The sequence below is a fragment of the Pezoporus occidentalis genome, unplaced genomic scaffold (assembly GCF_034315485.1).
Source record: "Pezoporus occidentalis ecotype Australia unplaced genomic scaffold, CSIRO_AGI_Poc_V1 ctg27, whole genome shotgun sequence".
Lineage (NCBI taxonomy): Eukaryota > Metazoa > Chordata > Aves > Psittaciformes > Psittacidae > Pezoporus > Pezoporus occidentalis.
In genome coordinates, this window is record NW_026914611.1 from 8,245,238 (window position 1) to 8,267,539 (window position 22,302).

The following is a 22,302-nucleotide window of genomic DNA, read 5'->3' on the forward strand; positions in this document are numbered from 1 at the left end:
CTCCGAAAGCCTACTTCTACTATTAAAATCACTCCAGCCCAGTAGCATGCAGCTACACACTCCTGCCCCTGCCCCGATACTCTGAGGTGTAGCCGGAGATTGTTTTTGCTTGTGCTGCAGGAACAGCTGGTTAGCAGGAGCTGTCTCATGCTTTTGCACCATTGTGTAGTAATTAAAGGCTAATCTTACAGCTGCCTTAAATGGCAAAATGGAAGCTAACTCTGCCATCTTCAGATTTTTTCATTTAATTAGATTGCAGGTCAGCATGCCTTTAAAATCCCCTCTTCAAATATGTTTGCTGTTTGACCGCTTAATAGGCATCCTGTAGTCTTACTACATGTTGATGCACTGACAGCTTTAGAGTTTATATGGTATTTTGCCAGCGTGAAGCAATGGCATCTGTGTTATGTGTCTGGTAATTTGGAGTCTCAAATTGTGTCCCTGTCAGTAAGAGCACAACATTCCTTCACAACCTTAAGGAAGAGGAAATTAAAAGTCTTTACATTTCAGATATTGAAAGATGGTAAAGGTCTATTGTGAATTGCCTCGGGGAGGGGGAGAAAGGCATCCAGTCCTTTTTTCATGTAACTGAGCATAATTACTTAGCAATCTGAACCCTTTCCTTGCCGGACAAAGACTGCAGGATCAAGCTTTACTGTCCCTCATTGAAAGTCTGCCGCAGTATCGAGGTGTGATGTGATGAAATCAAGACAAAGAGCAGCTCACACTGCCTTTCTCTTCCCTTTTTTGGAGGGAGACTCTGTGTTACTCAAGCAGCATTTGATGTTTGCAGTCTGTTCCTCACCCCTCCATGCAGAGAATAAATTGTCACAGATTTCTCAGCCTTCTGAACATGATTGATCTCACAACAGTATGTGGTTTTTCATTATTGTCTTCAGTACTCTTAAGAAGGTCTGTAGGAGAGGTGGATTTACTGTAATGGCAGCTAAGTAGTTTAACTTAATCCTGAATAAACAAACAGATGCCCTCACCAAGGACCTGGCATCTGGGGCTGTCAACATTTATTACTGCAAGGCCCAGAAGAGATAAAATTATCATTAGCCTTCACAGAAAGACCACGGGTATGTTTTGAAAGGAATATACTTAGAACTTCAATCTAGCCTCCCAGAGACACTAGTTTGGATATTTAGATGCCTTTATTAGTAATGACACAAACAGAATGCTGCTTTCTTCACTTGATTTGTGCTTCAAAGTTTGCATTTTACATGTTTGTGGTTCTTCCCTGCAGGGCAAGGCTGAAATAGGTGTGTGTTTACACTTGTACATACGCGCATTTACAGTTGCATGTCTGTGCATCCTGCTATGAGTTTATACTCAGAGTTTTCTCTATGGCTTGTACTGGTTTCTTCTAAAACCATCTCCATTAAAGAAACGAAATGTCATTTAGTCATTAACTGAGGTTTGGTAGGGAGCAGCCATATGGCAGTGTGCTACTGTTGATAAGGAGGCTGGGGTGCAGTGCCCATACGTTATCAGTGGACTGTATTGGGCATCTTTATTACATATGCCAGTGTAAAATACCAGGGTCTAGGATTACTTAAGCTTTTAGCTCATCAGTTTTAAACCTGTATCCATCAAAAGCCCTAAATCCACAACTACATGCTTTGTTTAATGCAATAAGGTAGTGAGTTTGCCTCCCCTGTGACCATCATTCTTGTCAGTAGTTTAGAGAACTTCAAGCCCAGATTCCATCCCAAAGAAAGGTATTTAACAAACTTTGCATATTTCAGAGTGAACTTGTAATAAAAATAATAGGTTTAAAATTCACTTAAGGATTTCTCAGAGGGGGACCAGCCCCCAGTGATACTTGGATTGCAGTGGGTGGACTACTATTCCATATAAGCCTGGGGTTAAGAGTCATACTGCAGTTCCTGTGAGACACAGTGCTTTCTGAAGAGTTCTCTTTTCCTCCAACCTCTAAGATGTTTCTCTTTTAGTAAATCTAATACTTTTGGGACTCTTCGAGGAAGGCTTGTGCAGAAGGATTGTTGACCGCTACTGCTTGCACCATGCACAGTGTGTGTTTTGCATATGAAAGGCAAATACTTGGTGAACTTTATGCCATCCCAAGGTCTCATTTCCTATTCATAGAAGTCCTTTCCTAAAAAAAGCATATGTGTGTGTGTATATATATATATATATATATATATACACATACATACACACATCTCAGAACAGTTCTGTCTTCTTGAAAGGCTGGAGAGTCATGTGTGATGTATTCAAGCTGTGATTTAGAGTGAAGTTTCCCAATAATGTATTAAGCTGAATGGGTTTTGTGAGGGTTGAGTTACACACAAGAGGTGAAGGTGACTTTCTGGTCAAGCTTGTCACGAACAACGATGCCTGACAGACTGGAGGGTATTTTTATTAAAAATGCTTCACCAAGATTTCAGGCATTAGGGTTTGTTTTTTTTTTGAGAGAGAGTACCTGTAGCAGGGATCTGAGTACTGGAACTCAAAAATGTCTCACTGCATCAGTAGAGTTTGGGTTTTGATTGCCTATTAAATTGAAATTAAAATTTGTTTCTAAAGTACTTCTTTCAAAGAATGTCCATAGAACACAGATTTTGAATTGATCAGATCAGAACAGTTTGGATAAGACATTTGGAAACTGAAATTTCCTCTCAGCATCTTCTGAGAGCTCTCCAGTCTGAAATGCTTGTATTTCCTTCTTGCTCATGCTTGGCAGTACCTTATGCCAGAGGTAGTTGAATTAAAGTCAATAGGCTACATTATGTCCCAAGGACTTGACCCGCAGTAATTGTGGTATGTTGCTGAGCAACCTCACAGGACTCCCAAGGAATGAACTGTGCATAGGGAGCCAGCATTTACTCCTCTTTTTTTCAGGGTTTTTAGTAACTTGTTGCCAGTAAACTGCTTCTGCTTAGTTTTTTTTCCAGTTCTTGCTCGGTTCTAAACTGTAGCTGTTCTCCAGCTACCTGTTCTAGGAGAAGCAAATGGGGGCTTGTGCCCTGGTCCCCACATACTTGTGGTTCAGCAAGGAGGAGAAAGGGGCTACTTACAGCTCTTGTTCAGAAGCCCACCAGTCAGTCTTCATAGAATGGTTTGGGTTGGAAGGGACCTTAAAGGTCATCTAGTTCCAACACCTCTGTCATGGGCAGGGACACCTTCCACTAGACCAGTTCTTTATAGACCTTCTGATCATATGATAAATTTAAAATATGTCTTTAACCTCCTAAGGTTTCAGAAAATAAATTAGTCTTGAAAGGATTGAGTGGCTCATTGGTTGTAGAAGACAAATTACAGTCCAGGTCAATGTTTTGATAAAAAACAGCCTTTTTTCTGTTATTTTTTTTCACTGCCTGTCTACCAAGGCAAGCAACTTTTTAGTTTTTCTTTGAGTGAGTTATTTGCATGAAATTCATATTCTGTGATTCTTTGTGTCCTGAGTGAAAAGAGTCAGATCTTCCAAGGCCAGATTTACTGCTGAGCTTTGTGAGGGAAATAATTATTTTCAGAATAAAGTGACTTTTATTTCAGATCAGTGTGTCTGCAGGGAGAGTGGAGCCATTCCAATGCAGTTTATTTTTCAATACCTTTTCCCGTTAGCTTCTCTATATAAAAAGGGCATCCATTCTAGCATTCTTCAGGAGCTGTGCCACTAACGTTTGAACTGGACACTCGTCAGGAGAACAGTTTATTGAGCAAACCAGCACCACCATTAGACATAGAGTTATGGTATGTTATGGTGCAGAGTTACAGGCTTTTGTCCGCAGGTACAAATCAGTGTTATAAATAGCTTACAGGAAAACCTTCATTTTGTGCAAAAAGAAAGCAAAGATTTTTTAGGCTTTCTTCTTGGACTGAACCGCTAGAAAGCAAAACAGTTTGGCAATGGGGCCTTAAGCATTTAAAAATACTATTGCAGCAAACCCATGATGCCTGCTGGTAATATACAGGGAGAGAACCAAACCTCTATAATATTGACGTCCTTACTTTTTATGTGAATTATATCTGTTAGGACCTACAAGTAGTGATTTCTGTGAAGCTGCATTTTCTTTCCATTAATGCACAGAATTTCATGTCTCTTGTCTCTGTGTAAGATGCATAAACTTGCAAAAGGTTTGTAGTTTGTAAGAATAAGTTTCTAAAATAGCTGCTTTGACAAGTATGAAATTTGCACCTTCAAGAGATGAACTCTCTCCTTTGATGTCTTCCCCATGAGAAACACAACCATTAAACTGCTCCAGATGAGACTAGTACTGTTGGGGGCTACAACATATGCAAGCACACTTTCTGTGGGTATTAGTTAAATCTCCTGCTGGGAAGGTGCAGAAGCAATCTCAGGAAGAGCCCACAGAAAAGGTTTGAAATGTATAAACAGGAGTTCAGGGGGAGATTTTTTCTTGATGCTGGAGTTACATAAGGAAATTATTGCTTAGTCCGCTGGCTTTTTCTTTGCAAAACATTTTTGTATTTCCTGACTTTTATAAAGGGGAAGCTGACAGACAACAGAATTAAATGAAATGAGGGAAAAGATAGAAAAGGGCGTTTTAGGCCCTGACATCAGCAAATTCATCTCCTTGACAGGGTAAAGGCAAGGACTGCAAAAGCACAGATAGTAGAAACGAGCTGTAATTAGCCATCTCCATTGAGGGAGGACTTGGGGTTTCTGTCTCTGCACAAGTTGCTGGTAGTTGAGCATGTGGTAGCTGTTGTTCACTGCTGTGCTCTTCCACTGAAGAAGCTCTGTGTTTTCAGTACTTACGAACTATAGACCGTTGTGATTCTGTTGCAGCTGGCTGTTAATCATTACGGGCTCTTATCAGGTTTGGGTTTGGAAATCTGTAAATCATCAAACTGGTTTTATCTTTATCAGACAGCTTTGTCTGCTGGTTGGTCAGTCGTCCCTACTGTTGCACAGAAAGTGCAGAATAGTTGGCCCACTGTTTTGCAGGAATCTGCTGTCTCATTCCGTGGGTCTTTGCTATATAGTGTGTAAGCAGGGATGTTGGTAAATGTCTTTTTAAATGGGTGCAGTGTGAAACAATATGTGTACCTGTGTAGTGGGAGGAGGGAAAGCAATGACAGCTCATTTCTCAACTTGAGAATCTGTTTACATACACTTCAGACAAAAACCTGGGGAAAACCCCTTGCTTTCAGGCTTCCTGCAGGCTTTTTACTGCTGTGTTGCTTCTATGCTGAGTTACCCTTACCACCACTGCAGTCTGTAGAAAACAGAAAGCCAACACGACATGATGCAGGATTGTGGTTGCTAGTCAGATGAGAAGGAGCTGCATCCATCATGACACCTAATGTGCTCCATGGATCCATCACCAGGAAAATGCCAGGCAGGTCTTGTGAGGTTGTATTACATCTGTATTTAGCATTAGAGAAATACCATTGTAATGTTGTGGCTAGTTTTGGTGCACAGCATTGAAGAAGATAGATGGTTAGTTGCAAGAGTGAATAAAGGGAAGAGATAAAAAAAAGCTCACTGTGGAAAACAGGAGGTCATTGAAGTGATGTTTGGGTTGTGGTGATAGAGGAAACAACACAGTGTGAAGCATTATACTGCAGTGAAGGAGAGAAAGTGATGGGGTGCAGCTGAAGTACAAGCACCAGGTGAGCATATCCTAAGTGTTGCACAAGGATTACTTAACAGCAAGATCAGAGGTACTGAGGATTTGAGACACCTGTAGAAAGAAGCTGGAATTGGATGTTATTCCAGCCATCCATCACAATTTTTCTTAGACTTGTTGGAAACCTGTTCCCATCACTCTGAAATGAGCCAGACTTTTTCCAACCATTGTCAGTTTATCAGAAGTTCACAATTACATCCATAAATTCTCTTCCATCTTAGCTTGGCAGAATTCCTCTGGGTTGTCTGGCTTCTGCAAGCTTAAAATAATTAATTGGTTTCTTGCTTCCAAGACTTCAGTTAAGCTGAGATACACTGATTTTTAAACCACAAGATACTGAAGTGTGAATCCATCTGCTCACCATGCAGAGGAGAAATAAAGGAAAGTACTAAGGTAAAAGCTTGGCAGCTGAAACCTCTGTGGTGATATTTCTTCTCATGTCCATTCTTCCATGTATGTAGATCCTTTCTAATTCCATGTATGTTGTTGTTCCACTTTCTTTTTTTTGTCAGACTTTGAACATCTCAGAGAAGATAAACTGGAGGGGCAAAATGAGTCAAAATCCGTCACTTTAAAAAAAAAAAAAACAAATAAAGGAATCAGAATGCTGTAAAAGTAGCTGAGCGTACACAGTTTGCAGAATGATGTGAATTATTGTTGACCATGTTGGCTGGAAGCAGATGGTGATTGTCCCTCTGAAATTTGCTTTTAGCCGTTGGTTTGGAAACCTTTCCTGGTGGACATGTTTTTTTCTTTGTCAGAAGATGATTTGGTAAACTGCTGTCTCCTACTCACAGTACAGTGCGCATGTCAGCGTACTGTCAAACCACACCTTACTATGGACTTTTGGTATCATATAGGCCCATGCAGATTGTTAACAAATAAAAAAAATTGCATAAAATAGTAAGGTCAGTTAAATCTGAGGGTGAGGGGGAGCATATATTTTGGTGCAGCCATTCCAAATTTCTTTCTGCTTCAGGGACTTGACACTAAATTGCTGACATATTTTTGTTTTGTTTAACTTCCTCTCCATTGCCAGGGGAGGTAGGGAGTAGGTTGTATTTTATTGGTGCCTCCCCTGTGACTTTGCCACAGAAGCATTTTATGTATTGTAAGTATTTTTCTTCCGCTGTCTGAGATGTAAATGTGTTAGTCTGTCTGTGCAAAGGTCCAGGTTAAAAACATCTCTGAAGCAGAATGGGATGCCTCTGCTCTGGTGCAGTTTTTAAACCTGTGATCAAGGAGGATATCAAGGACATGCTCACCTTCATCGTTCATAAACCTCTCCAGCTCTAGAGAAGCTAAGTGTAGAGGAAAACTTTAACAAAATAACAGATATCTCTCTAGCTTATATTGCTTTTTTTTTTTTTTTGGTGGCCTTTATTAATCTGGCAACATTTAGGAATTCTGTTTTTTTTTTTTAACTCATTACTCATAACTAATGTGTTTTAAACTCAGGCCAATCTTAATGCAAGCTAATCTTCCACATATAGGTGAATCCTTTCCTTAAATTTCTAAACTTCATCAAATCCAGCTATAAATGACACAATATGTTCCAGTACTTATATTACTAAATAGGGAAATGAATATGGTAATTTAGTTACCTCTGTAGTAAGTTAGTCAATGGTATTAAAGAATGAACAAAATGCAGCCAACTTAATTCATTGCATCTTGTATTGCAGTAATAATCTTGAATAGCAGTTGTGGTTTCTCTCTCATTGCATACAGAAAACAAATGGAAGTTCTTTTTTCATTTCCTGTCACTAGATTTTGCAGTAAGATAGCATGTATCTTACCAATGGAGGAAGGAGCAGAAAGGCAGGTTTTAATTAAAACTCTGATAGGCCAGGAAAACTTAAACTGCTAATAGTTTAGTGTGTGGCTCACGTAGGAATGCTCTGAAAGATGTGGTTCACTGGAAGAAGTTAGATCCCATGGTATAAACTCTGTCCAGTGTAACCACAGAATCACAGAATGGTTATTGTTGGAAAGGACCTTAACATCATCCAGTTCCAACCCCCCTGCCATGGGCAGAGACACCTTCCAGTAGACCAGGTTGCTCAAAGCCCCATCCAACCTGGCCTTGAACACTGGCAGGGATGGGGCATTTACTGCTTCTCTGGGCAATCTGGTCCAGTGCCTCACCACTCTCACAGTAAAGAACTTCTACCTTAATCAATATTGATGAGTCTTTATGTGCCGGTATAACTGGATGTGAGATGAAAAATATTATTTGCATGTGTAGTGTACCTAGAGACTGAGGAGAAGCCACCTTGTAGTCAGCTTTTCATATACCGGAAAACTGCAACCTTATGATCACTGAAAGGGCTTATTCAACCAGCTGTAGAAGTGAACTAAGCCAGCAGGATGTGTCTTCCAGGACAGTTTGTGTTTCAACCTGGGCAAATTTGTAGAGATGATTTGAAATTCCTGCTGTAAGCCCCAAAAATTTAGCAAGGCTCCAACCTTTCTGTCCAGTAAAACCTTTTCACCTTGACCACAATATCTGAAAAATTGACTTTCCTACTCGTCCCCTTTTCTACTTTCAGTAAAAACAGACAAGCTGAAGTGCAAGAGAGGGAGGTGAATGAGTGACTCTGTAGACACCACTAGGGTCATTGTAGAAACCAGGCTTTTGATTTGGAAGGTGGTCAGGTGTTTACAAGTTTGGGCAAGAGTAAAGTCCTGTAAATTAGGAAAAGAATGAATTTTTAAATTAATAATGGGCTATAATGAGTATACACTAAGTGTAAGATGTAACCATAATTTTGTAATTATTGTTTGCTGATGTAAAAAGTAGTAAGGGGAGAAGAACGTGTGGTGTTTTAAACTGTACAGTTTTATCCTGGAATTCCCCCTGTATCTAGTATACATTTTAGAAGCACTGCCTGTACTTATGAACTTGCATATTAAGCCTACAGATTAGCCACCAATTGAAATACTGGAAAAACACAAAAGGCAAAAGAAAATAGAAGAATCTGCTGTTTTCACTTTCCACAGTGTGAGTTCTGGTGCATGTAGGATGTCTGTCATTTTTTAATACTTTTTGTGTTACTGTAAGGATAGTCATCTTGATACGAATAAGAGCATGTCTGCTGCAGCTGACAGCATAGTGTAGCCTAGTTAGATGTGAAAATAGCAATAGCACTATGACTGTGGCAGCAGGGAATTCTGTGAAAAAGGATTTATCTTCCTCAGTAGAGAACATTAGCCCACACCTCTGTGTTCCCAGTGGTACATCTCTTCTGGTAGCATAGTTAGCTGGGGTATCACGTAGGTGTCACATAGACATATCTTTATCTTGAATTGGCAATGACTAAAGTCACCGTCTCCCCATCATACAGGAAAATATGCAGGCAATTAACTCCAGTGGTAAGTTAGTGGTTCACTGCTACAGGGTCCTTAACCCTGAGAGTCAGTGTACCTCCTACCTATTCACATAATAAGCTGCATTAACTTCTTTTATATTTCATGTGAACAGCCTGCTGTTAGTCTCAAATGCTATGTATAGCACTGGCAGTTCAGGCTGAGAAGCTTTTTGTTCTTCTATTAATGACTTAGATTTTTATTAATGAATTCAGATGTGGTGACTAGTCCCCACCAGGATTTTGGCTACATCAACTACTCATCTTGGAAATATGTTTCCTCAGAAAGACAGATGTCTGTGCAGCCTTCCTGTATGTGTCTGGACCCTTCCTATATGCCACTTTGCTCCTGCTAGGCTGTGGGAGGGAAACAGCACCTTGCGCATATAATATGTTGGGGTCAGATGGTATTAAGAAAATTAAGCTAGTTTATTTTTCAAAACATAGTTGCCTAGATTTATGGACCTAAACAGTAAAATGAATACAACGGCATGTCCTGGGTGTTCCTTCCCCAACTTGGTTAAGTATCTGTAGCTCCTATCACCTTCACTGACAGTTGATTCTGATACTGCTCCAATTTTATGTGAATTTTGAATTCCAAGCCAAGACACCTTCTTCTGAAATTTTGTCTCAGTTGCTCTGATTTTACTGCGTTCTCCCTGCTTCCCTTGCACCTTCTTTGCAGGAGATATTTCTGCAAAACAGATGAGCTTTAGATGCTGAAAATTGAGATTCCATCACGACACCACCCCCCACCCCCCAGTTCACTGTTGAAATTTTCTTTCGCTCCCTCTTTTTCTGTCCCTGCAACAACTGCAATAGACGATAGAGGCACTGTACTTCCAATTTCTACAAGCTCGCAGTAATGCCATTGCTTAGAGGCATGTTGTGAGCAGCTTAGCACATCCTTGTTCAGTGCTTGGAATTCTGCATTCCTACAGCAGAGAGGCTTTCACTCCAAGTGTAAGCTTTGGTCTGGAGTTTAAATATAGCACAAGTATTCAGAAGGATTTTTTCCTTCTCATGCCCTCCTACCCTCAAGCAAATCTCTTGTATGGTGCTGCTTTCCAGATGTTCTTGTGAGAAGCAGAGGGGAATCAATGAAGTTTGCACGATGGGAAATAAGTTGAGGGTTTTTTTCCATTAACTTTGCCAGGCAACCTGACGTGTGAGATCCCAAGTTAGATTGGCTTCACCAAGATAGATTGGTTTCAAAACTGGGGTAAAAAAGAGGGGACAAATATCCAATCAGTAACAGAAATTCTTGATGTCGCTAGCTTGTTCTGTAAGGTTTTTTCATTACTGCTGGTCTCCATGCAAACAATAACCCAGTGTAAAGGTGAAGACTGTAAGGAATGAGAGGTCTGTAGACTCTGCATAGGTCATTCATCACATATTCCAGGTTTGCGACTGAATTTCAACGTACTGCTAAATATAAATGTGAAGCTGCAGTTATACCAGTCCTGATCCTCTAAGGCATGAATCCAAACCTAGCAGTTCAGTGGCAGGCTGTGAGCGTCACAAGTCGTTCTGCCATCCCTGAGGTCTTTGAAGGAAGGGGTGGAATGCTAATGATGGAAACAGGACAAATCCTTTCAGAGTTGAAGTCTTGTCGGGTCGTCTTTCTGGCAATTTCACTCTTTGAAAAGCTGGACCCTTTCCTTTTGGAATACATGATGTACCCTAATTGTCAGAAAAAGTCTTCTAAAATAAAACTTCTGCCATCTGGTTTGTTCCTCCCTGTAGTTTGGAAAGGTGTAATTGAGAACCTGCTGACCTGCACCATCCTGGCTCCTTCTTTTGCTGTCCCATGAGCCTGTACAGAGACTGAATTGTTGCTTTGCTCTTCTTCACGTTTTTTTCTGACTGTATCTACTTGCATCTTACTTCTACATTGAAGAAATATTCCTGGTGGTATTCCACAACATTAGGATCAGAGTTGATATACAAGGCACTCATACATTTTTTGTTGCCTGTTACACTGCAGAAAGGTGTGCCAAGCTTCTCCTAAAATAGGTAAGGCCATGTAAGACTTTGTAGTCTGATTTTAACCATAGTTAAAATAGGTCAGATATAAAATATGTATTCCGAAGAGAGAGAAGGGGCCATGACTTGCTGGTGTGAATTTTTTAGCTTATTAAGAAATTAAAAATGTATGTCTTTGACTCGCTTTTTGCATGGATACTATGATAAAAATGGTCATTCTGGAAACTTGGGAAAGGTGGGCACTGTCTACATGAATTCAAATGGAAAGGGTAGAGCAGAAGTTGAGAGAGATCAGAGTATGGGATCTTGCAGATGGAATTAATAATGGACCCACACCAGTAATAAGGTATGTAATTTATATTTTAACTGTAGGATCTCAGCAGACAATCTTCATAGTTCTTCAGAACTTCCAAGATTTCCCTTTCATTCCACAAGAACTTGCAGTTTACAGCAGCATGTTGGAAATAGAGGAGCTTTTTTATGGCACCTCACTTTATGTTCCCGGAACACCTTTCCTGAAAATGAGTTCTGCAATGAATTCAGTATTGGTTTTCCTTCTGTCATTTCTGAGGTTTAAGTGTTTCTCCAAGTAAAATCCTAATGTAAGTCAGATGAATGCTTCTTCCTTTGGATCTGACCCTGAAAGGTGTTATGCACCATTCATTTTCACTGCCTCCAAATGGGAGCAGAGAGTCCACAGGATCTTGTCAATTCTGGCCTGTAAATTGCAAATGAATGTAGTGCTTTTGATGTTGAACACTCAGGGATACCCTTCCTTTTATTGAGTTGCTAATTACTTGGTTCATTAAAAGTAGTACTCTATTGCTGTGAATGCATGTCTTCCTTGGAAACATATTTCTGAACTTCCCAAAAATATCTGATGTCAAGCACCTGCTTATTTTACACCCAACTCATGTATCAGAACCTAATAATCTGATGGTTTCAAAAAGGCTCCCCACCCTTCTATGAACTCTACTTGGCAATACAGCTCTAATGCCACAGTATACATACATAACATACTGCAAAACAGTAGTTCAGATTTATGAAGTTTCATAGAATGAAATTGTTAGATACTGGTAGATTTGGAAGATGATGGTGAAATGACATCTTCCTTCTCTTCTGGTAGGCTTCTGATAAATTTGAAGCTCTACTCCCCTCTAGCTGCTGCCTCTGTTTCCTTATTGTTAAGTGGAACAGCAGGACTTCTGATTTTCTTCTCACTCACATGCTAGGTTCTTCCCCCTGTAGCAGTGTCTTGCCACTTACTGTGGCTGCTCTTACTTGGGTCACACAGCTATCAGTGTTAGGTGGACATAACACCCAACTGGTTAGGTTTTGACCAAGCTGCTGGCACAGCAGCAGCTGTGATACTTGGTGTTTGGGTAATTCCATCCTGTAGATCCTTAACAAAACGTAACTAAGCCTCAAAGCATTCAATTTACCTCAGACTCTGGAACATGGCATTGCATTGGTATATGCTTGGCTGACTATCTGTGATGGTATTTTTGCAGCTATGAGAAGCCAAGAGAAATCCTAGGGTCTGTAGAAATGAGTGCATTAGGTCCACACACACAGCAGGCGAAGCCTCTCAGGTGTTCCTGGTGAGTTGAATTCCCTTGCACATTGAGTGGTTTTTGTCAGAGTAATGCCAGCGTGATCTGCAACAGTAAAAACTGATCATGCGAACACTGTTCAGCAGAAAATAACTGTGGTAGTACAGGTAATCTCGCATAGTTGGCATTTAGATCATTTCTGCTCTGCTGCACATTTACAAGTGATTTTTACTATCTCTTACGTTATTCCAAGTGGAAGGCAGGACTTTGAGCTCAGCCAGTGGATCAGTTATAGAGTTGGTGTGATATATCTTTTGCTAGTTTAGCTGCTTACTTTTGTTTTAGTCACAAATAAAATGTGCTTAGAATAAGTCTAAAGATTACTTTATCAGAGAGTGATATGCATCCTTACAACAGTGAAGTAGGCTGTGCCTTAATACTATGGAAGTTGCAGAGCAGTAAGCAAGCGCACCAGAGTGGATCAGAATTTATCAGGTATATTTAGGTTGTTTTAATATCAGATTACTCTGTTGTTGAAAATTGTCTAAAGAACTAATGAAGGCTCCACAGATTAATGATAACATGTGAGTCTGTTACAAGGTGGAATATGATTCTTATTGCCAGCATCCCCCAGTGCAGTAGTTACCTGGTAAGTTTAAGCACATATTTAACAAATTACTCTTTGGATTTGCACTCTTGGTGGAAGATTTCAAGACATGATATGTAAGTATATGTATTGTAAGCAGGACCCTGCCCGGGGGAGGAGGTGAAGGGGTCCACGTGCTTAGTCAGCTGCAGGCCATGTAAGGATTCACAGGAAAAGGTGAAAATACCTGGTGTTCTAGGGACTGGAAAAGCAGGCCCAGCGTACTGTATGGTTTGAGGTGTGCACCTTGGTTTGGCATGCCAGCTCTGACCTTGTGAGCAGAAACATTGCTGGGATATGTCAGGAACCTGCTCCCCAGGAGAGTGGGAGCACAGATGAGCCCAGCTCCTTGCATGGCTGGTGGGTGAGTCATGCTGTAGAATAGCTGGCATTTTTAACACCATTGCAGCCCTGAGTTTCTACAAGCTAATGGGCATATAGTCCAGGTACAGTTTTGCTGGGCTATGGTGCCTCTTAACAGCAGGTAACCCTGAGACCCCATCTGGAGTACTGCGTGCAGCTCTAGAGTCCTCAGTACAGGAAAGATATGGACTTGCTGGAGAGGGTCCAGAGAAGGGCCACAAAGATGATCAGAAGGATGGAGCATCTCTCCTATGAGGAGCAGCTGGGAGGGCTGGGGTTCTTCAGCCTGGAGAAGACTCTGGGGAGTCCTTGTTGTGGCCTTTCAGTTCTTAAAAGGGGCCTATAAGAAAGATGGGGAGAGACTCCTTAGCAGGGCCTGTTGTGATAGGATGAGGGGTGATGGTTTTAAACTAAAAGAGAAGAGATTCAGGCTGGATGTGAAGAAGAAATGTTTTACAATGAGCGTGGTAAAACACCGGTACAGGTTGCCCAGATTGGTGGTGGATGTGCCATCCTTAGAGACATTCAAGGCCAGACTGGATGTGGTTCTGGGCAACTGGATCTAGTCAAGGGTGTCCCTGCTCATTGCAGGCGTGTTGGACTAGATGACCTTTGAAGATCCCTTCCAATCCAAACTATTCTATGATTCGATTACGTTCTATTCTACATCATTTTGTTGCACAGGGGTTGAACTGTTGCATCAAAACTGTAACAGCGTGCTTATGGTGGTTTGCAAAAAAACCGTGTAAGAAGGGCTTTTTTGGTTTGAGATCTGAGGCTGTGACTTGAGGTCACCTACACGCATGAAAAGTGAGCGAGGCTGCAGTTCCGCTGATGTTTCCACCCCTCTCACCCCTGCTGTTTAGCCCCTGCTATCACAGCCCCCCCCCAAGGCAGGGAAGCCATGCTTTCTCTCCCATCATCCTCCCTAACTGTATCGCTTGGTCTAATTAACAAACAAGCCAAACCCAAAACATTTCCTTGTCCTTCTGCAGATCATGCCCACTGGCTGAAAGCATGCCGTATGAATTCAAGCCACTGATGATTGCTTTCAACTGATGCAGTGTTTAGTACTGCAGCCTGTTTGAGCTATTCTTGTTCCCTTCTGGGTATTTTTTTCCCTCTCTCCCCTTCATTTACAGGTGCCAATTACCAGTGTGCACATTCTGTAAATTGGTTGCTGTTCCTATCGATCAGAGAATTGGTCAGGCTAAAAACTTAATTCCTCCCCACTTTTTCTGCCCATGAGGTCCCTTTCAGTTAGGCTGGTGCCAGCCGGGATGTGCCTGCTCCTCTCCATGGGAGGTTGGGGTGGGCTTCATTCTGCTCTTTTTATGAGACTCAGCCTGGGGAGTATGGTGATGGGCTATGCATGTGAGGGGAGAGATTGATTTTTGTCACCAGTGAAAGCATATAGATAACTACATCCAGAGTAGGTCAGACCACATGAGTTTGTATCCTTAATGAGAGATTTTTTCTGTTGACCTCTACTGCTAATTAACATGGAAAAGTAAACAGAGGTGGCCCAACTATTTCTGTACTTCACTGCTAATTGATGCTGCTGGTCAGAGCAAAAAGCCAACAAACCCTTTATCAGTTTTATTTTATGTTTACCTGGAGCAGTTTGCTGAACTGCCCAGAGCTTGTGAGAACAGGAATGGGATGCGGAAAACATTCTCCTCATAGCATGACTGCTTCAAATGGTTGTGGTGGGAGAAGAGAGCTGCACTGCCCATTGCAAAGGGCCTGCCTTTAATCAGCAGGGTTTTTTCATCTTTTCCCAGCACTGTGTACCTTGTTTTAATATTCCCCGTCTCCCACCCCTTCACTCCAGTGGCCTTTGTTTCTTTTGGAGGGAAGTGAAGAATACTGCTACCTCTTCCACTTCTGTATTGAAGTTGTTCCCTCTCCCCTCACTCAGCTTCCAGCTCGTGGTTTGTAAAGGAATTTGTGTATATAGTTACTATGGAACACTTTTCTGAGGAGAGGTCCTTGTTCTCTGTATTCAAAGTGTGCAGAAGTCATTACTTAAACACACCCTGGTGACATGGTCTGAAGATCATGTTTCAACCTGAGAGATCTCCTTTTGATCTCTCAGATACCCCATGTCTTGGATAAGAACCAATGTTCTGTATTGGGGGGGATGTTTTACTTCATCCTTTCTAGACTCCATGTTAGGAAAGTTGTACAGTTGAGATACGATGCTGTTTGATACCTGGAATTTTGTCTTCATTTGGAATTATGTAGCTTTGAATATTTAAAGCCCAGCTACAGCGCTGGACAGGCTGTCCTATGGCAGCTTTGGTGAGCATTACTAAAACTTGCAAGCTGACATTCTCTTAAGCTGCTTCTTATTTTTCTTAGTATGGCTTGGTGAGTGAACTTTGCTCTTCAAAGAGCTAAGCACTTTGCAAAGTCTATGTGAAACCCAAGGTTTTTAAATAATATTGTTATTACTGGCTGTGCTGGGCAGGGTTAAAAAGAGCCCTAATGTAAAGACTGTACTGTTTTCCCCAGATGAGCAGCCAAAACACCTTTGAGTGTACACAGGGTAGATTGGGTGTAAAAGATGCCAAAGAAGTGATGTGAATGGCTTTCCCATACCACCACCTCTCCCAGGAATGCTGTTTGGGTATTACTGAATTGTAAGCAAACAGTCATTTCAGATGAGATGGTGGTGAGAATGCCACCCGTTTACAATCATTGCTTCATCTGCCTCTGAGATTTTCTTTTCCTTCTGTCTGCATCTCTGCCAGTACCTCTGACCTTTCTCTTGTAATGACTCCTTCACATTCTCTGCTAGAAAAGTTCTGATTTGGGTGAAAATAGAAATCAAAAGCTCTTGGCTGATAGCATAAGGGGAAATCTAATTGATGCACATATTCCTTCACCCCTGATGCTAGGGAAGTTTCCATGTGGTGAACAGTTAAAATAATATGCTCTGCTTTTACAGTTTGTTTGCATTTGTTGTCACTATTGGACAGCAAAACCTTCTATTTTGTTAATAGCTTTTATTAGATTTTGTGCTCGGTTTGAATTGCTTCTTCAATTCAAGATAAAGGTGTTTTCACTTTCCTGGTTCAGCTTTTCCCTTCTTTTTTGTCAAAATCTGCAGGGGATCAATCAATGTACTTGAATTTCAGGTTTTGTACAGATCATCCTCAAACAGACACTTACTTTTCCAGTCTGGAGAAGTCTGGATGACTCAGTGTTTGCTTGATGGGCCACATATTTTTTTTACCATGCTGAGAGGAAATACTTTTAGAAATAGGAAGATTTTATTATCTGTAGATAAATTCAGAATAATCATAGAATGGTTTGGGTTGGAAAGGACCTTAAGATCACCTAGTTCCAAGCCCCCTGCCATAGGCAGGAACACCACACACTAAACCATGTAACCCAAGACTCCTTCCAACCTGGCCTTGAACTGCCAGGGATGGAGCACTTACCACTTTTTCAGGCAACCTGTTGAATAATAATTTGCAGTATTACCTTTATCACCTTCAAATTATTAAAACTTGGCCAACTTCTATCTCACATTTTTCATGGCACTTCTGTTGTAAACTATTCTTCTTTATTTTAATATCCCTCACTTCAGCCTTACAGCCTTTATTTTGCAGCTTTTGCTGTGACAGTGGACTGCATGTGATGTAAATGTCTGGGAAATCACTTCCTCTGGAAATCTTCTCTGGGTCGTAGCCTTTGGATTTTTTTTTACACTGACAAGCTAATTACTGACTCCTTGTGGTTTGCTTACAGGCTTCTGGGCTGGCTAAATAGGATACCAGCCTCAGCAGGGCTGCTGTTTGCCAGTGGTATGGTTCTCTAGAATCCAAAGGAAGAGGGAAATCTTGCTTCCTAAACTGCTGGTGTTTTCAGGCACTGATTTTCCATTGAAGGAGTGCGGTAGTAGTCCCTGTGATAAATATCTCTCTGGAGATGAGAGATGGAGACCAGATCTCATCTGGAGGTGAGAGATGGAGACCAAAAAATGGAACCCACTCCAGACCATACCACTTGAGATGCCTCTCATGGTGCGAGCACTGAAGTGAAGGTCATCTTGATCTGGTAATTCCCTGTTACTGTTTAAAGCCGTGGTGTACCGTGCACATGTATATGCATGATCCAGATACACACTGGAAGAAATGACAGCCAGAAGTTTTTGATGGCTCTTGTATTCTGGTTTCTGGATTCCTGGAAAATCCCCAGTTCTCTACTTAATGCCTGAGAAATAAGGCACGTCCCTTTTTTTCTTTCAACCCCCAGCTTTTATGGATGGATGATTGTAATTACACATTGACTTACTGATAGCAAAATTTGCCTCAGATGAGCACAGTTGAAGGGAAATCATTCAGCTTTTCTTTCTGAGGAGATGTAAGCAGCGGTTTGAAGTTGGAGTTTGAAATGGAAGTTGGTATTTATTAACAGGAGTGCACGTTCTTCCCCCTGTGGAAGTGCTCCCCACCCCATAAAGCCCTAAGCAGGGTGAGGGCTGTAAGATGCCAGATCAGCTGTGACAGAGCAGTGCTAATCACACTGCCCTGGGTAAGCGCTTATAGATTGCCATTGTAAATTGCTCTCAGAAATCCTTTTAACTGGATGATGGGCCTTAATTTTGTTTTATGACATTTGTTCTGGCAGGTCAGTAACTGTTTATGGATTTGACAACATTTCTGCTGTTGCAGGTGTCCTAACAGAAACAGGGCTGTTGTCCTGAGAAGCCACGAGCATTTGGCAGGCAGCCCAACCTGTTGGGTGTTTTTATTTCTTTCCATTAGGGTTTTAGCTGAATTGCTTCCCCTTCTGCCAGTTGCTGTTCCTGAAATATGGAGGCAAGGAGCACCCCAATGGAGAGTAGCCAGCATGAGTGTAAGTCAGGAGCAAGTGTTTTAAATTTAGTGATAAATTCAGTGGATTTCATTACTTTCATACTAAAAGAAGATGTCAAGATTTTTGATGAAGAGGTAATTTCAGAATATTTCTGCTGAACCATTATTGTTTCTGTTGGTGTTTTTTGTTTGTTTGGGTTTTGTTGTTGTTGTTTTTTTTTTTGTTTTTTTTGGTGGGGTTTCCCCCCCTCCCCCCCTTTTTTTGGTATCGTTTACACTTTCTGTAAATGGTAGTCAAAACTTACATCCCTTAAGGAGCACTTACCACAGACAGTATCACACTGTAATTCACAGTTAGTGTCACACTAATTCTCCACTTACATTGCAGGATGTAGAAGTATGTGTCTAGAATCATTTACTTGACATAGATCTTCCGTTCCCCTGAGGGTTTGAGATTAGGGAAGAAGGATTTTGATGATGTTTTTGTCCCTTCAGCGAGTTTTTCCATTCAACATGCAAGCCATGGACCCTCATGTATTAAGTGTTACACTTCTTTTACTTGTACAGTAATGCAAAACTTGTATAAAAATATTCCGAATGTACGTTTCTCTCACCAGTTCTCTTTACACTGTGGTACAGGAACAGTCCTGGAAGACTTTTATAGCTGTGGCACTATGGACTCCTGCAGGCTTCTCCCTGGGCTTTTTCCACCAGAAGTCCTGGGATAGGAATATACCTGCCAAGGTGCACAGAGGGATGTTTGCATGAGTTTGATGATGTGTGATAGTGTTGGCCACATGCAAGTCAGGAAACAAGCACCTCTCCAGTCATGCCGTAAAACCAGGCAGAAGCCAAAGCAGGTCACCTGGTTCACCGCAAGAAATGCCTTCTGCTCTTTGCTATAGCTGTTGTCCCTGCTCTCTTTATTTTCCTGGTTGAGACAGACAGTTTTTCACAGAAGCACGTTTGATTTTGTTGACTTCTGTTGCTGAGATGAGCCCAGAGCTCAAGAGTGGTGCTTGAAGTCCTGAATGGATCAATGCTGATCTTGGGGCATCTGATAAGTTCTTATTTAGGTCAGACCTCCTTGGGGCAGCCTGTGGTGAGCAGTGTGTTAAATCCTGTGCCAGCTGCCTGAATGGAATAAGCCAACCCTCTGTAACTAGTCTACTTCAAGATTTTTTTTTAATAGACCTGACAGCAGACAGCTGATTTTTATAGGATTATAACAGGTAGGCAGTTCTCATGCCAGGTCCATGCCTTCCTCTTAGCAAGACAAAGGAGTACCTGTTGTACACAGTTATCCTTTTGCTCACTTGCAGGCACAGTAAGGACATGGGAGGAGCAGGGGGTGGTTTGAAATGCAGCCTTATCTCTAAATGTGGTTCTGCCTCTTTCCCAGCCTGCGTACTGCAGAAACTGAGCAGGACCGGGGTAGGTAAACGTTGCTAAAAGCATCTAACTGCACTGTCACTGCAGGTACATCTCCTTGCTGCCCATTGTCCTGTTTTGGAGACTATGAATTTGCAAGAGCTTGAGCCCAGTTTCATTGACCCAGGCATCAGTGAGAATTACATTTGTTGTAAAAGGCGAGGGCACCCTCTTCCTGCCTGGAACAGCTTGAGCTGGTTGTGAGCACAGAGCTGCTATTGTTCTGCCCTGGGAGATTGTGCAAAAAGCTTTGAAGCAGCGTTTGCATGTAGGTGTCAGTTTTCTAAGCAGGGTTTTTTTTCTTTCCTTGTTAATAAAAAAAGACAAGGAAAGAAAGAATCCTGCCACCCTCCCTCCCAGCCTTTTCTTGGCAGCAGCTGTTTCACTTGGTAATTATTGATTTTAAGATGTGTTGTTTAGGCTTCCCAGTTTTTCTTTGGCCTGGCTATTTAACTTCTTTTCCTTGTTGGATCAAAATCAGCATATATGCAGTGAGTTAATGCAGGAACTTTGCCATGACAGATAATGCAGATTCATAATGTTATATTATGCAGTATATTTCATGGGGTATTATAGGTGGTCCGTGGTAAACTGTTGTGTATGTCCAGTACTTAGATTTTGAAATGCCTTTATGAAATCAAAGGATTAATCAAATGGCTGCAGTATAAAATGTGGACAGGAGCTTAAGAACTGTAATACACAGTGCTGCTATTGTGTCTCAGCACAGCTCCTGGGCTGCTTGAGCCTAGCTCATGTGAACAGGGTTCACAAAAGTTTGAAACTAGTAAGGTCTCATTCTGAAAGGTGCAATCCCACTCTGCCTCTGCATAAATCTTGGTCAAGGGCTAGAGGGCACAATGAAACTCTTTTTAATCTTGAGGCTTAATTCAGATTGAATTGAGTTGGAAAATTTCAGAGCTGGTGCAGTTAATGTAGGATAACCAAAGACTTTTCCCAGCCTGCTGGCTTGCATCTGATGTGCACTGTATGGGGAAGAGCAATCAGGGGATGTTCTAAAACATTTTTGTTTAACCAGGGTTTGAAAAGGGCTAGGGAAGAAATTCTGTTCTGTTTCACCACATGGTAGCTTCCTGTTCGCTCTTACCAAGATGTAAGATCCTACCCAAAGTGGAAGAGAGGCATCTGTTTATGGATGAAGAGCATGCAAGTCAGTCAGGGTGGGAGGGGGATAGTGTAGGAAAGAGCCTGGTATGTCATGCTTTATTACTCTTATCCTTTTCAGAAGGCAAATCTAGAGTGAGTTACAGCAAATGTGAAAAGAGTGACCTTTCTTTCTTCAGAGAGCTTGTAGGGAACATAGAGTGATTGAGTACTGGTGGAGAGAAACTTCTCTCTGGCTTTCCTTAGAGCCCTCCTGACCTAGATTGCCATTAGGCCCTTGATTTTAGCACTCCTTCAGACAGCTCGAGAAGGCATCTGTAGGGCTGGGGTGATGCTGGGTGAGTTGGTCAGTTCAGCTTTTGTGAACGTGGAAGGGTTCACATGGAAAGGTCCATGAGGGCCACCACAGGTTTCAGGTGGTCCAGGATTTGTGTGATCTTATGGCTTGCCTTTACTGCATCTTTCTGTTGCCATATGATGTCCTTGCTATGGTCCTTTTGTTGGCCTAGTGTTGCCTCACCCTTTGGTCCAGGATTTTCCAAAAGCTTCAGCCCCTGCTTGTCAATGCTGCACTCTGCTACCTTACCCTTCCTCCTCCAGACATCCACGCCAGCTGGGAATGTGCACAGAGCTGCTTTTGAGAGAGGTAAACATCCTGCCTGGGAGCTGCCTTTGTAGGAATAGCCACTAGGTTGCCTGCAGTATCTGCTTCTCAGAAAGTGCAAATGGATAACAGACTGTGCCTGCTGAGATGTGGGGAAGAGAGGAGAAGTGGGGGGGGAGTCACCTGGTGGATCAGCAGAGGGAACACATAGAAAGGGGCAGAAACCACGGTATAGATAGGAATGCACAAGCTGTGGAAAAGATGCAGCAGTAGTGGAGGACAGGGGTAATGGAAAATACAAAGCCATTCAGAAAAATATGGTACAGTAGCTGGAAAGAAGGTGCGGTAAAACCAGGAAGGAAAAAAGATGGAACAAAATTAAGAGGTACTATTATGTTTTCAAATTAAGTTACAAGGAGTTTAATGAATTGCAAGAGCTTTTGGGGTGGGAAAAGAAAGGGTAATAGTGCTTTAATCCCCCATAGTGGGAATAATAGCTGAGAAGGAAAATCTGTGAAACCTCATTTTAATAAATGGGTAATAAATACATTTCTCTGTGATGCTGAATAGGCTGTTGAATTAACAGCATTGGAAATGAGGCCATTTGCCACCTTCAGATGTAAAGGGAATTTTTTGTTCTCAAATAAATAATTCAGTAACTTCTTATGAGCTTCAGTGAGCAAGCACAAGTGTGGCAAAGTTAAGCTCTTTATCATCTTTTGATCTTTGCTAACTTACTGTTGTGAGAAGTGTGACTTGTCCTTGAGTTGGAGCTGCTG

At 41.6% G+C, this 22,302-nt stretch overlaps 1 protein-coding gene across 8 annotated transcripts in view; it reads left to right on the forward strand.

Moving 5' to 3' along the window:
• FARP1 (FERM, ARH/RhoGEF and pleckstrin domain protein 1) overlaps positions 1-22,302 on the forward strand; it is a 220,006-nt gene that overhangs the window by 90,859 nt on the left and 106,845 nt on the right. The window contains exon 1 of one of the 8 annotated variants that reach the window (XM_062624635.1): positions 18,386-18,406. The exons of the other annotated variants lie outside the window; for them this stretch is intronic. Coding sequence (XP_062480619.1) covers positions 18,401-18,406 — 6 coding nt within the window. The 5' untranslated portion in view covers positions 18,386-18,400. Of the gene's footprint in view, positions 1-18,385; positions 18,407-22,302 lie in introns of those variants that run through there. 8 annotated transcript variants of the gene reach the window in all.